Source organism: Bos indicus x Bos taurus, chromosome 20, assembly GCF_003369695.1.
Source record: "Bos indicus x Bos taurus breed Angus x Brahman F1 hybrid chromosome 20, Bos_hybrid_MaternalHap_v2.0, whole genome shotgun sequence".
Classification (NCBI taxonomy): Eukaryota; Metazoa; Chordata; class Mammalia; order Artiodactyla; family Bovidae; genus Bos; species Bos indicus x Bos taurus.
In genome coordinates, this window is record NC_040095.1 from 4,709,482 (window position 1) to 4,723,168 (window position 13,687).

The following is a 13,687-nucleotide window of genomic DNA, read 5'->3' on the forward strand; positions in this document are numbered from 1 at the left end:
TTTTATTTCCATTAAAAACTACATTAATCCATCAAAGCTACTCCAGCAAAGTCCATTTATTAAAACCAATTGCACACAAAAGGGAAACGCCTGGAGTCAGAGAAGGGGTGTAAGTTGGAATGTGACTTGATCAGTTGCACATTTTAGAACGATCCCTCCAACCGTGGGCTGAACTGACAGGAGTTGTTAACCCTAGCAAACTGCCTTGAATTTCATACATTTTAAAAAGTAATGATAACATTTGTCATTTTTTTCTTTCACGCCACAACTTATATTCATTGTAGAAAATACGAAAAATACAAGAAAGTTAAAAGGAATATAAAAAATTGTTTAATTCCACCTTCCAGAGACATACCAATGGATAATTTTCTTCCAATCTTTCCCCTCCCTGTGCAAAAAATATGCAGTCATTAGAATGGCTGATGGGCAGAATATGGGGAGACGCCCCTGTTAAAGCGTCCTGACAATTCCCTCCTTTCTTTCTCTACGTCTTCTAGGTCCACGACAAGAGGCCGGCTGATTTTTCCCACGTGTCAGCCAAAGGCCACAGGACTTGGCGCCGCCACCCTCTCTCCCCTCAGGCCCGGTCTCTAGGGGGCGCTGCCGCAAGACCCGGAGGCTAAAAAGGAAGTCGGTACGAAAACGCGTTGGAACTTGGGCTCCGCGGCTTCCCGTAGCCGGCATTTCCAACATGGCGGCTGCCCAAGATGTCCACGTCCGTATCTGTAACCAAGAGATTGTCAAATTCGATCTGGAGGTGAAGGCGCTTATTCAGGTACTAATGCCCAGGATCCCCGCCAGGGTCCAGTAGCCCTAAATCCAAGCTCAGCTGGCCTTCTGTGAGCTCAGCGGTCTCACTCCCCAGCTTTCCCCACTTGGTCATGTCTCCGAGGCCACTGGCCCAGCTCCCTGCCCACTACCCCTCAACTGTCTCGCCCCTTGGCCCCGTCCCCTCCATCCCCTTGATCCTTGGCCTTGGCATTCCGTACGACTGCCGTTAGCTCGCCCTCTTCCAGGACACCCCCTCCTCTACCTCCACTCCTAACTGGGCTTCCCCTATGTGGCCGCTTCCCTACACACCCCTGGCCGTCACCTCGCCACCCCCAGCCGGCCTCAAAACATACCTGTCATCCTGCCTGGCCCCGCCTTCTGACCCCGTCCTCCCCGTCCTCTAGTAGCGTCCTGTAGGCCATCAGCCTCGCCCCCTGCTGGTCTGATGCCCCGCGGCCCAGGAGGTACTGGGTGAAATGAACGTGACCTAGACCGGAGTTGTGATGTTGTAAATGAGGAAGGAGTCTGTCTGAGCAGAAAGTAGATAATGGCAAAACTGGGACACGGACAATGAAAGTCATCCTAGAGAAAACTCTTGGCGTCTACTTCGTTTAACTGATGGGGGATTGAGATCCTTTGCGTAAGCCAGTTAAGGGTTGAAGGTAATAGTTCAATAAACCAATTGGCATAGGCAAGAGTTGGGAATGTAAAAATAGTTCCTTTAGTTTATCAAAAAGAAACCGAAAGTTTTAAATTTTGCTTTTGGGCAAATGGTTTCCATTTCCAGCAATGTTACTCAACCTTAGGTGGTAAGTAAGAGTCTTCATCTAGCTGTGGTAAAAGGTGAAGGAAAGTAAGCTCCCCACGGAAATCAGGTGCAAAATAAACCAAATTAATAGCCATTAAGTGTTGCATGGAACTGTGATTTAATGAGTAATCTAGAGAACAAGAACAACTTGATACAAACATTTAAACTTTTTGAACTTCACGTTTCCCATGTATAAACTACAAAACATCTGGGCCAATTCTAGAAAAATTAATTTAGGATTCATAAAAATGAAATTGGCTTTTCAGGTGATCTAAATTGCTTCAGCCCCATTTTGCACTCTCTAAGATTCACTCTCTCCTGAAGAGAACAATTGATTATAGCTAGATTTAGCACATCCTTACAGTGGCAACTCCTGCTAAGCCCTTTATGTGGGTACCTGGTCATGAAGTGGGTAATGATGGGGAAACAGACACAGAAGCCTCAGTAACTTTTTCAGGATTATACATCTGATAAATTGCTGCAACTAGAATTTGGATCCACGTGGTCTGGCTCTAGGGCCTGCCTTACCTGGCCCTGGTAATTCTGAATGTCCAGAAACAAATTCTAAATCTACATTTGAACATGTCTGTAAACTGATTTATAATATTAATAGATGGTTTGTAAAATTAGATCAAGCAGTTTATCTTAAAGAGGTTCGTCTTGTCATGTGCCAAGAATATAGCATCGCTCATTTTTAAGTTGGAAAGACCTAAAGTTATAGTACTCTCTCAGGTGTTCATCCTTGTCAGATATGCAAGCTGCTTTAAGTCTTTCATAATGGCTGGGTGGTGTTCCGTTAAACGTCAAGACTTATTAGTTCCTTAGTTCGTTTCTGTTTTTAAAAACTTATTAATTTCTGGTTGCATGGAGTCTTCGGTGCTGCACATGGGCTTTCCCTGATTGTACAAGTAGGGGCTGCTCTTTGTTGCAGTGCCTGGGCTTCTCGTTGCTGTGGCTTCTCTTGTTCCGGAGCATGGGCTCTAGGACCCACAGGGCTTCGGCAGTTGCAGCAGGCAGGCTCCGCAGTTGGGGTGTGTGGGCTTAGTTGCTCCACAGCATCGGATTTGCTATCCGCTGTACCACCAGGGAAGTTGCACTGTTGTCTTTCTGCTTATGCTTCAATGTTACTCGCTCTGACTTAACTCCAAAAAGGGATGAAAAAAATGTAAATTATAATGCTTCTGCTTGTGTTACAGAGGTAAACACCAAAGATTAGGGTGAATTACAGCCAGTAGGTCCAACTGAGTTGTGGTCTAAGCCAACTCTCACATTGTACAGCCGGTGTCATTTCCTCTCATTGCCTTGAGAAAGGCCCGTTCATCTCTTCAATGTCTCCTAGGATATTCGAGATTGTTCAGGACCATTAAGTGCACTTACTGAACTGAACACTAAAGTGAAAGAGAAGTTTCAGCAACTGCGGCACAGAATACAGGTGAGTGAGTGCGGAGCTGGGATGCTGCGCCTGGGGAAAGAAGAGAATGTGCACTGGAGAGGTTTTGCAAATGTGTTAAGTTAATGATTTGTTTAAAATCTAGATTCTTTAATGGAGTGTAAACTCGATGACAGCAGGACTGCTCCTGGTGTTCGCTGCATATCCCTCGTGATGTACAGATAGAGCACCATCGCTGAGTGGAAGAATGGGCGTGTGGGAAGAAGGGAGCGAGGGAGGCAAGGTGGGGGAAATGGAAGTTCTGTCACAGAGAACTAGAGAGAGTTCTGGATGAAAAGAAAGTGAGGTCTGCTGTCCCTCACTGTGGCGGATGGCTGTGTCCTGGTGTTTGGTTATTTTGGGCTCTGAGTCTTTCTTTTCAGAAGGCCTTACCTATGGGGCTTTTGTGCGACCTGGGTTGAATGTAAGTCTCTTCAGAGGTTTTTGCATTTGCTTTTGCCAGGTCTCCTGGGATTACCACAGGTCTGGGAGCACTTTTTATGTTCGTTTCTCCTTGTGGAGATTCTTGAACCACTCAGGGAGGATGAACTTCCCTTGCCCCATGTGAGGGGAGTGCCATGGTTATAATCGGGAGAGACATTTATATCCCTCTAGCCAGATCCCACAACAAAAAACTCCACAATTTCTCTGTGCTGGTTGACAGACATTTTCCTAGCTCACCTTTTCACTGAGGGTATTTGCATCCCTTTGTGCTCCTGGCTTTGCAATGGTCTTAGTTCCAATTCCCAACCTCAGGTGGCCAAGGCTTCGTTTTCTGTCCCCACATGGACTTGAAAACCGTGTTTGCCCCTCAGTCTAAAATGAAATATGTACCAAGGTTGAGAGCATGTAGAAACAGATAGCAGTGTGTTACTTCCATCGTATCTCAGAGTGGGATCAGAAGGCTCCTATGTTATTGTAGTTTTTTCCCTTTTCCTTTCAGGCATGTCCTGGATTGCAGGAACACATCTCCTGCTCCAGGGCAGCCTCACACCCCTCATAGGAAGACTGCTCTGACTCGTAGTTCCTTTCTCATTTTGAGGTCTTGAGGATGGTCTTTTCTTTCCTTTTACACAGCTATCCATGTAAAAGGGTGTTTGTTGTGTATGAACCAGTCTCCTGTTGGTATGAGTCTCCTGTTCTAGGCGGGCTTTCCAGTGCTGCTGCATAACTGGCAGAAACAGAAGTGCTGTCCAGTGTTTCATTACCTTTCAAAATCATTTTAACTTAGAGCTGATTTCCTCCCAAAGGAGCTCGAGCAGTCGGCTAAAGAGCAAGACAAAGAGTCAGAGAAGCAAGTTCTGCTCCAAGAAGTGGAGAATCACAAAAAGCAGATGCTCAGGTGGGTGGGGCCTGGCCTCCTGCCAGTGGCCGCTGCTGGGCCGCCTGCTCCCAGTGAGGCTTGTGCCTCAGTTTGCCTAATAAACCTGCCGAAGCTGGGGGGTGAGCCAGGGCTCTTGGGTAGGTGGGACTGTGCATAGTGTGCAAAAGCGTATTCAACATTAGGCCGTGTTTTATATTTTTAAAAAAGCAAAAAATTGGTTGCTTTTGTAATATAAGGTCCTTTTTAATCTAAAGAGAATTGGTAGCAGAAAAAGTCCACCAGAGGTGAACCTACTTAAGACAGACCAAAACGTAGGAAGCTACGAAAAATTAAATAAGCTTATGTTAAATAGAATTGAAGTTTTCATTGCAGCTGCATGCTAATCCTTGATTATATAATTGAAGTGTATGCTATTTCTTGGTGTTGAATTAGGGGACTTTTCCAGCAAAGCCGTCTGACAGCATGAAACAGTACCTGACCCTTCACAGTTGCTGTTCCCACGACAGTCAGAAAGAGGGTTGTTACTGCAGAAATGTTAGAGGTCCCCATCAGCGTTTCTAGATCCTTCTCTTTTGAAGTCCCTGTCCTGTCCTCGTCCTCATAGGTTTTCTCTTCATCTTGTTACCTGGTCTTTGTCACGTCTGTATTTGTCTACAGCTTTGGGACTTCCCTGGTGGCTCAGACGGTAAAGCATCTGTCTACAATGCGGGAGACCCGGGTCCGATCCCTGGGTGGGGAAGACCCCCTGGAGAAGGAAATGGCACCCCACTCCAGTACTCTTGCCTGGAAAATCCCACAGACAGAGGAGCCTGGTAGGCTGCAGTCCATGGGGTCGCAAAGAGTCAGACATGACTGAGCGACTTCACTTGCACTTTGTGTCTGATTTGAGTGATGCTCCAGCATCATCCTTGCTGACAGCAGCTCTGTTTATAATGCCCAGCTGTCAGGAGGACAGAGACTGACGAAGACACGGGCACGGTGGAGGCTCTTGTGAGGAGGCAGAGATGTGTGGGTGGCGACCAGTGATACTTTGGGTCATGATGGCTTTTGTTTCCCTTGCCACCATGGGGGCTCAGTTATAAGGACTGAGTAAAGAGGACTCCTTGTGTAATATCTATCAAGTTACACCAGCAAAACCACCTCAGCATGGGTTTAAAGTTGAGTGTGGCCATTCAGGATGTCTAATTCCAGGGTGGAAGAGAGAAAGCAGTAAATTAATACTTGGGCAGTTGCATGTCGAAACAGTACTTGTGCTTACCTGGATTATGGTGCTCGTCACACTGTACAGTAAATACTTTGTTTGTCTTTCTCCCCAGTAAATATGAGTCCCTGAGGACAGGCTCACTCATCTCTGCATTGCAGGGCCCAGCAGAACGCCCTTGTAAACAGTTAAAAATGTAGTTAATTCACGTGTGAGCCAGCATCGTAGATGCTGGCCAGGCATCAGAGAGCTCATTTGAACATTCTCAGCTCAGAGGTGCTATTCAAAACTCCAGCCTATCAGTTCGTGGACTCTCGTTTGCCTTTCTAAATATTCTGGAGGTTAGCACAGTTGATTTGAGCCAGCTGTGTAAGAGCTCTAGCACATGAGTTTGCTTCTCTGAGGAGCCCAGTTAACTCTAGTCCATCAACAAGGGTCTCACTGTAGTGTAAGTTGGTGCAGCCACTATGGACAACAGTATGGAGGCTTCCCAGAAAACTAAACACAGAGTTACCATATGATCCCGCAGTCCCACTCTTGGGGATATACCCAGACAAAGCTGTAATTCAAAAAGATGCACGTACCGCTGCGTTCAGGTAAAGAACAACACTGTTCGCAGCAGCCAAGGCATGGAAACACCCGACATGTCCGTCAAGAGAGGAGGGAGGAAGAAGAGGTGGCGCGTATATGTAACAGAGCACCACGCAGCCATGAGAAAGTCTGAGCTGATGCCATGTGCAGCGACACGGACGGACCCAGAGGTTAGCACGCTAGCAGACAAGTCAGAAGGAGAAAGACAAACACCATCTGATACGTGGAATCTAAGCTACGGCCCAGTGAACATAGCTATGAAACAGATACACACTTACTCACAGAAAGATCTGTGGTGGCCAAGGAGGAGGGCAAGTGGGGGAGAGAAGGACTGAAAGTTTGGGGTTAGCAGATGCAAACGACTGTATATAAGATGGATAAGCAACAAGGTCCTGCTGTCTAGCACAGGGAACTATATTCGATATCCTGTGATAAACCATACATATGGAAAAAATATGAAAAAGAATATATGTATAACTGAGACACTTTGCTTTTCAGCAGAAATTAACACAGCATTATATATCAACTATATGTCAATAAAATATTTTACACACACAAAAAACAAAGACCCCCCTCCACTCTAACTTCAGGAAACTGTTTACTAATTTGAGTCATCACAAAGATCAGGTAAAGAATGTGAATAAATCACGTCAGACCAGGCCCTGCTAGTACAACGTGTTTGTGTTGTCCACTATTGGCCTGTGGTTTCTTAAGCAGGCGTCCCCAGCCCTTAGGCCACAGGCCAGCACCAGTGCATGACCTGTTAGGAACCAGGCCACACAGCACTGAGTGGTGGGCAATTGAACAAAGTTTCATCTTTATTTACAGCTGCTCTCCAGCACTCGCATTACCACCTGAGCTCTGCTTCCTGTCCCAGAAGTGGCAGCATTAGCTTCTTAGAAGAGCACGAACCTTAACCCTAAAGTCAAGGTGGAGTACCCTGAGATTGCCCCAAAATAGAAGCAAGGTGCACCCTAGTGTAATGCACTTGAATCATCCCAAAGCTACCCTCCATCCCCACTGACCCATGGGAAAATCGTCGTCCACGAAACCAGGCCCTGGTGCCAAAAAGATGGGGGACCACTGGTGTAAAGAACAGCAAACCTTGAAGAAATATTGAAGAAAACTGTCTTATACTGATTTTTCTACTTCCTACTGCCTATATTGATCAAGCAGCTAATGGGTCAATAACTGTTGTCCTGGGTATTGGTGATACAAAGATGAACGAGGCATGGTTCCCCAGGAGCAGAACCAAGCCGCAGCACGGGCAGAGCAGTAACGTGTAGGAGATGACCGAACAGGGCCGCGTGCGCCCAGCTGGGCAGTTTGGATGTTACCTTTAGTGGAGCCGTTGCAGGCTGTAAACACAGGGATGCTATGACCAGGCTTCTCACTCTGGCTGCCCTGGGGGAAAGGGGCTGTTATGGTTGGTAGGAGAATGGAAACAGCTTCTGGGGCAACCAAGAAGAGGAAGTGGTGGGAGGGCTGATGGACTCTGGGCTACACACAGGTGGCCTCCCCATCACTCCCTGGCTGGAAGACTGCTGTGACTTGAACTGACTGACAGCCTGTTGGCATCAAGAGAAACTCACACATGGCTTTTATAATTCCAGCAATCAGACCTCATGGAGGAAGGCTAACCTCACTTGCAAAATTGCGATCGACAACCTAGAGAAGGCAGAACTCCTCCAGGGAGGAGACCTGTTCCGGCAAAGGTATGTGTCTTGTCTTTCTGGGTTTTGATGACAGAATAGACAGCAGTTGGCAAGGTGCAAAAGCTACTGTGGGGAGCCCTCTCTTGTTTTCAGCATAAAATTGATATTTTATAAGTAATTTTTTTTAACTATAAAAGAAATACATTCTTATTTTTAGTAAATTGGTAAAATGTGAATCACAAAGTGAAAGCACGAATTGTGTTGTTCACAACTATTTTGATATATTGCCTCCTTTCATTATTTTTTCTTCCATATTTTTTATAAAGTCAGTATGGTACCATACATTATCTGGTCCCATCACTTCATGGCAAATAGATGGGAAAACAACAGAAACTGTGACGGACTTTATTATCTTGGGCTCCAAAATCACTGTAGAAGGTGACTGCAGCCATGAAGTTAAAGATGCTTGGAAGAAAACCTGTGACCAACCTAGACACCATAGTAAAAAGCAGAGACATTACTTTGTCAAAAGGTCTGCATAGTCAAAGCTATGGTTCTTCCAGTAGTCATGTATGGATGTGAGAGTTGGGCCATAAAGAAGGCTGAGCACCGAAGAATTGATGCTTTTGAACTGTGATGTTGGAGAACTCTTGAGAGTCCCTTGGACTGCAAGGAGATCCAGCCAGTCCATCCTAAAGGAAATCAGTCCTGAATGTTCATTGGAAGGACTAACGCTGAAGCTGAAGCTCCAATACTTTGGCCACCTGATGCAAAGAATTGACTCATTTGGAAAGACCCTGATGCTGGCAAAGATTGAAGGCAGGAGGAGAAAGGGATGACAGAGAATGAGGTGATTGGATGGCATCACCGACTCAGTGGACATGAGCTCAAACTCATGTTGAGCTTGCCTGGTGTGCTGCAGTCCATGGGGTCGCAAAGAGTCGGACACAACTGAGCAACTGAACTGAACCGAACATTAAATATAGTCTCCTAGTCTTCACTTAGTATTATTATCTTCACAAAGACTTGCCTGTTTTTTTTAAAAAGCTCTTTATAACTAATCCTCTGCTTGTGTGTGTTTATATTTCTTGTTATGTCAGTACTGTGAATAACACACAAGGGCACATGTCAGTACGTAAAGCTTTGTCCACATTCTGTATGTTTCCTTTGGAGAGATTCCCAGGGATGAGATTATTGGGTCAAAGGCATGAACATCGCTAAGGCTCCTAATACATATCGCCAGTTGGCTCTCAGAAGGAGCACCAGTGGACGTTCCTACCAGCAGTCTTCAAGTGCGTGCTCTCGCCATGCCCTTGCCACCATTTTGCGTATGTGCTGAGTCACTCAGTCATATCAGGCTCTTTGTGACCCCATGCACTATAGCCTGCCAGACTCCTCTGTCCATGGACTCTCCCAGGCAAGAATACTAGAGTGGGTTGCCATTTCCTCCTTGAGGGGGCCTTCTCAACCCAGGGATCGAACCCGCTTCTCCTGAGTCTCCTGTGTTGCAAGTGGGTTCTTCAACACTGAGCCATCAGGGGAAGTCCTTTGCCACCATTAAGTATGACCATTTAAAAAACATGTGCTGATTCGATAGATTAAAAAGTGGGATCTTGTTTGAATCCAGGGCTTTCTTGAGCCGGGCTTTTGTTGACATTCCTCCTCCTACTCTGTACTTCTAGGAAAACTGCCAAAGAGAGCCTGGCCCAGACGTCCAGCGCCATCACAGAGAGCCTCATGGGGATCAGCAGGATGATGTCCCAGCAGGTCCAGCAGAGCGAGGAAGCCATGCAGACGCTGGGTAAAGTCAGGCCAGGCCTGCAGTGGGAGGCTGCCGCCGGGCTCCATGGCCCTCACCCCTGGGCTCCTCCACCTCTGCCCTCATCTGCCCCGCCTTCACTGATCTGTGTGGCTTCTCTCTTCTGTGACAGCTTGGTCTTACCCATTTGGGATGCACTGCTCTCATTTCCCTTTTTGGTTTTTATAGTTGTACTGAAAGATCCACACACCCCATCAAAATGTTCGGAAGAACTCCCAGGCGCTCTCCTGGAGAGTGGGTGCCAACAGGCCTGGAGGAAGGGCTTGGCAGTCTGTTTTTCATTTCGGGCTCTGGGGACCCTTCTGGCGAGGCAGAGAGATGATCAGTTATTGGCTGCCTGCTGGTCTACTAGGACACCCACTTACAATTGTACTCCCCAGTGTTATTTTTCCTGTGAGCTCCTTTTATTTATATATCTGTATATATATTTTTTACTTTTTGGCTGTGCTGTGTAGCATGCGGGATCCTAATTTCCCTACTGGGGATCATACTCACGCCCTTTGCAGTGGAAGCGTGGAATCTTACCCACTGGACAACCAGGGAAGTCCTGTGAGCTCCTTTTGAAAGATACAGTCAGAAGCTGAGCTTCTTGAGACCATCTGGTTCTCCCCAGCAGCTTTCCCAGCATCCTCCCTATAGGAAAACAGAGGCAGAGGGTTTACTCTGAGACGCCTTTGGAGGAGTCGCACAGAGATGAAGGTAGAGAGCCGGGGACACGAGTCCCAGGAGCCACCACCCAGCTGTGGCTGTGGCCAGCTCCTGGCCAGCCTCAACTCTGTCCTCACCCTGCCCCCGTTTCGATTACTTTGAAGCAAATCTCAGACGCCATCCATATAAATGCTTCCATATATCTTTCTAAAAGATAAGAGACTTTTGAAACAAGAAACAAAAAAACAATACCACCATCACCCCTAGAAATTATCTGCATTTTGAACCACTCTTTTGTTTGTTTCCGTGCACTATCCTAACAGGCAGAAGCAAAAAGAAAATCAAGGCGCTTGTCCCTGAGGTCACTGCCTGTGTTTGAAACTTCTCTGGGCATTTGGGCTCGGAACCAGCTGGGCACCTCTGAGAGTGCACTGGGGCCACGGCCCAAGGAGAATGTGAGAGGGAGGAGCCCGCCTGGCCTTGGAGTGCAGGGCTTTTCTGCTCTCATGTGAGTAACAGGCACCCAGCCCAGCAGGCGGATCAGAAACTGGCCGTAGAGTTACGTGCTGAGAAGGGGGTACAGATCCTGGTGGTTTCTGGGGTGTTGAGGGTTGTTTTTGGGGCACACGTTATAGGTGAGATGGCCATCGAAGAACGGTTATTAATCCTTGCCTTGTGACGCATAAATTCAGCTTGATTTAGAAATCTATTAGGACTGCAGTTTTTTGTCTTTTTTTTTTTTTTTTTTTTAGCCCATTAAGGATATGATGTCTGGAATTTGCTGCACAATTGTAGGGGGGCCACAATTGTTTGGGGGTCTTGCAGGGACAGGATTACCAGGGAGTTGATGGTTCTTGGGTATGGGCAGTGGCACATGGCAATTCATGATTCTATTCTGTCTGCTTTTGTGATGGTTAAAGTTTTCTGTAAAGAAAGTTTAAATGGAAAAGCCAGTTAGATTTTTACTTCAGAGAGTCTTGGGCTTTCAGCGTGGCAGCAGGCATGGAGAAAGAGGATGAGGGGACTTCTGTTGCATGAGTGTTTGTTTGTACCCCTGTGCTTGTCAAGCTACTGCTCTCTTTCCTCTCGTAATTTATTTGCTTGCTGCTGCTGCTAAGTCGCTTCAGTCGTGTCCGACTCTGTGTGACCCCATAGATGGCAGCCCACCAGGCTCTCCCGTCCCTGGGATTCTCCAGGCAAGAACACTGGAGTGGGTTGCCATTTCCTTCTCCAGTGCATGAAAGTGAAAAGTGAAAGTGAAGTCGCTCAGTTGTGTCCGACCCTCAGCGACCCCATGGACTGCAGCCCACCAGGCTCTTCCATCCATGGGATTTTCCAGGCAGGAGTACTGGAGTTGGGTGCCATTGCCTTCTCCAATTTATTTGCTTACTGGCTTGTAATTTTGTAAAAGGTAATATGAATGATGTAGTTAAGGGAAAAACCCTCCAGGTCAGCACTGTCCCATAGAAACATCATGGGAGCCACATACTTAAAATTTTCATTAGGCACATTAAAAAAAGTAAAAACAAATATATGATTGTAATATATTGCAATATATTACAAATGTATATGATTGCAATATATTACAAATATATTGATTGTAATATATTTATTTCAATATGCAATTCATAGTGGAAGTTATTGAGAGAGATTTTACATTCTTCTTTTTTCACACGGAATCTCTGAAATCGTGTGGGTATTTGCCTATAGGGACATCACGGTTTGGATGGGGCACATTTGACTCCCTCAGGGGCCGCGTGACTTGTTGCAGTCAGCACCGGCTGCACAGCTCTGGACGGCACAGGCGGGAACAGCTCTGCCTTCAGACCTCCCGGCCTGCTCCCCAGAGGCGCCCACTGCTCCCGGTTTGTCTCGTAGCCTCTGAGACTCTCCAGCGTGCATAGCACAAGCAGGTGTTAGTTATCCCCTCCTTTGTCACATAAATGGAAACATCTCACACGCTGTCCTTCACACCCAGCCTTCTCACTTGACAGCGTTTCACTCCGGGGATATCCTGATGATGCCCTGTTAGGCTTAATAGAGCAGTCTTGCCAGGTAAGCCTTCCCCAGGTGTCAGGCCTAGTAACCGGCACTCCGGTTCGTTTGTCACATGGGTACAATGAACCTTAAGGGGTGCATACCTCTTCGCAGGTTTCCCAGGGGGCTGGAGCACAGGCATCATGTGGCCTCTTCGCAGGTTTCCCAGGGGCTGGAGCATGGGCATCCTGTGGCCTCTTCGCAGGTTTCCCAGGGGGCTGGAGCACGGGCATCATGTGTTTAACACTACAGCCAGCGTCCCTGGGCTAAAGGACTGGCTTGTATGAGGGCAAGTGGCAGGGCCCAGGACACCCCAGCTCTTTCATGATCCTGTGAAGAGCAGATCTGACCAGCAGGCGTCCTGGCAGGGTGCACCTCGCAGGTGCAAAGTCCTGTCCCCACAGAGACCTCACAGTGCTATCCACAGTCCCCTGGGTTAGTTTTGTGACCACCATTTCTTCTCAGCAGTGCCTGCCTCCTCCAGAAAGTGGAGGTTGGTGGTGAGAAAAGGAACCGGTGTCTGCCCTTTTCCCTGTTGGTGTCCACGTTGGGAGGAGGTTTAAGGTGTCAGGTTAGGAGTCCTCCCTAGTTAGGGCCCTGTGACAATGTGTGTCAGCAAACCTCATCCCTCTCTGAGCTGGATGGAACCCAGGGAGCTGCCTCTCCTTGCCCTGTCCTTGTTCTGTGCTCCTCTGCACTGCCTGTCTTCACATCTTTTGCTCTGGCTCGGGAACTTGCTCCCAAGCGCAGTGTTACACTGGGAACCCAGCCAGCAAAGTCTCTGGGTTTGGTGCCATACAGTTTCTGAGTCATGCTCCCTCCCTCTTGTTTCAGTTAATTCTTCACGGACTATCCTGGATGCAAATGAAGAATTCAAATCCATGTCAGGGACCATCCAGTTGGGACGGAAGCTCATCACAAAATATAATCGCCGAGAGCTGACAGACAAGCTTCTCATTTTCCTTGCACTGGCGCTCTTTCTTGCTACAGTCCTCTATATTTTGAAAAAAACGGCTCTTTCCGTTTTTGTGAGATCTGAGAGCTGCCGGCTTCTGCCCTCTGAACTCTGCTGTCAGGGTCTGGCCGCACTCCTGAACTCTGGCCCCAGCCTGCTTCAGGTGCTCAGCAGGTGAGATGGAGACACAGCCCCGAGAGTTTCTGCAGGTGGCTGGTGGACGGGCTGAGCAGAGGACGAGGAGGGAGCCTGTCATCGGGACCCTGAGGGACACCAGGAGCCCTCACGCACTGTGGGTGCGGCCACGTGGGACACCCAGGCGGCCCCCAGGATTTGGTGTCCCTCCCATGCCCCTCCCCTGCAGCCTTAATGCCAGATCTGGAGGAGGAAAGAGAAGAGGGGGAGAAGGAGGATGAAAACATCCATTCCTTGAATAAAGTTGACTGTAT

General features: G+C 47.6%; 1 protein-coding gene across 1 annotated transcript; it reads left to right on the top strand.

Moving 5' to 3' along the window:
* The first annotated feature begins 328 nt into the window (after positions 1–328).
* Positions 329–13,412, top strand: BNIP1 (BCL2 interacting protein 1). The gene is given in 7 exon segments (XM_027520129.1): positions 329–775; positions 2,919–3,011; positions 4,259–4,350; positions 7,738–7,839; positions 9,462–9,580; positions 13,118–13,287; positions 13,289–13,412. Coding segments are annotated over 7 exon segments (687 nt in total). The 5' UTR covers positions 329–691; the 3' UTR covers positions 13,316–13,412.
* The last annotated feature ends 275 nt before the right edge of the window (positions 13,413–13,687 follow it).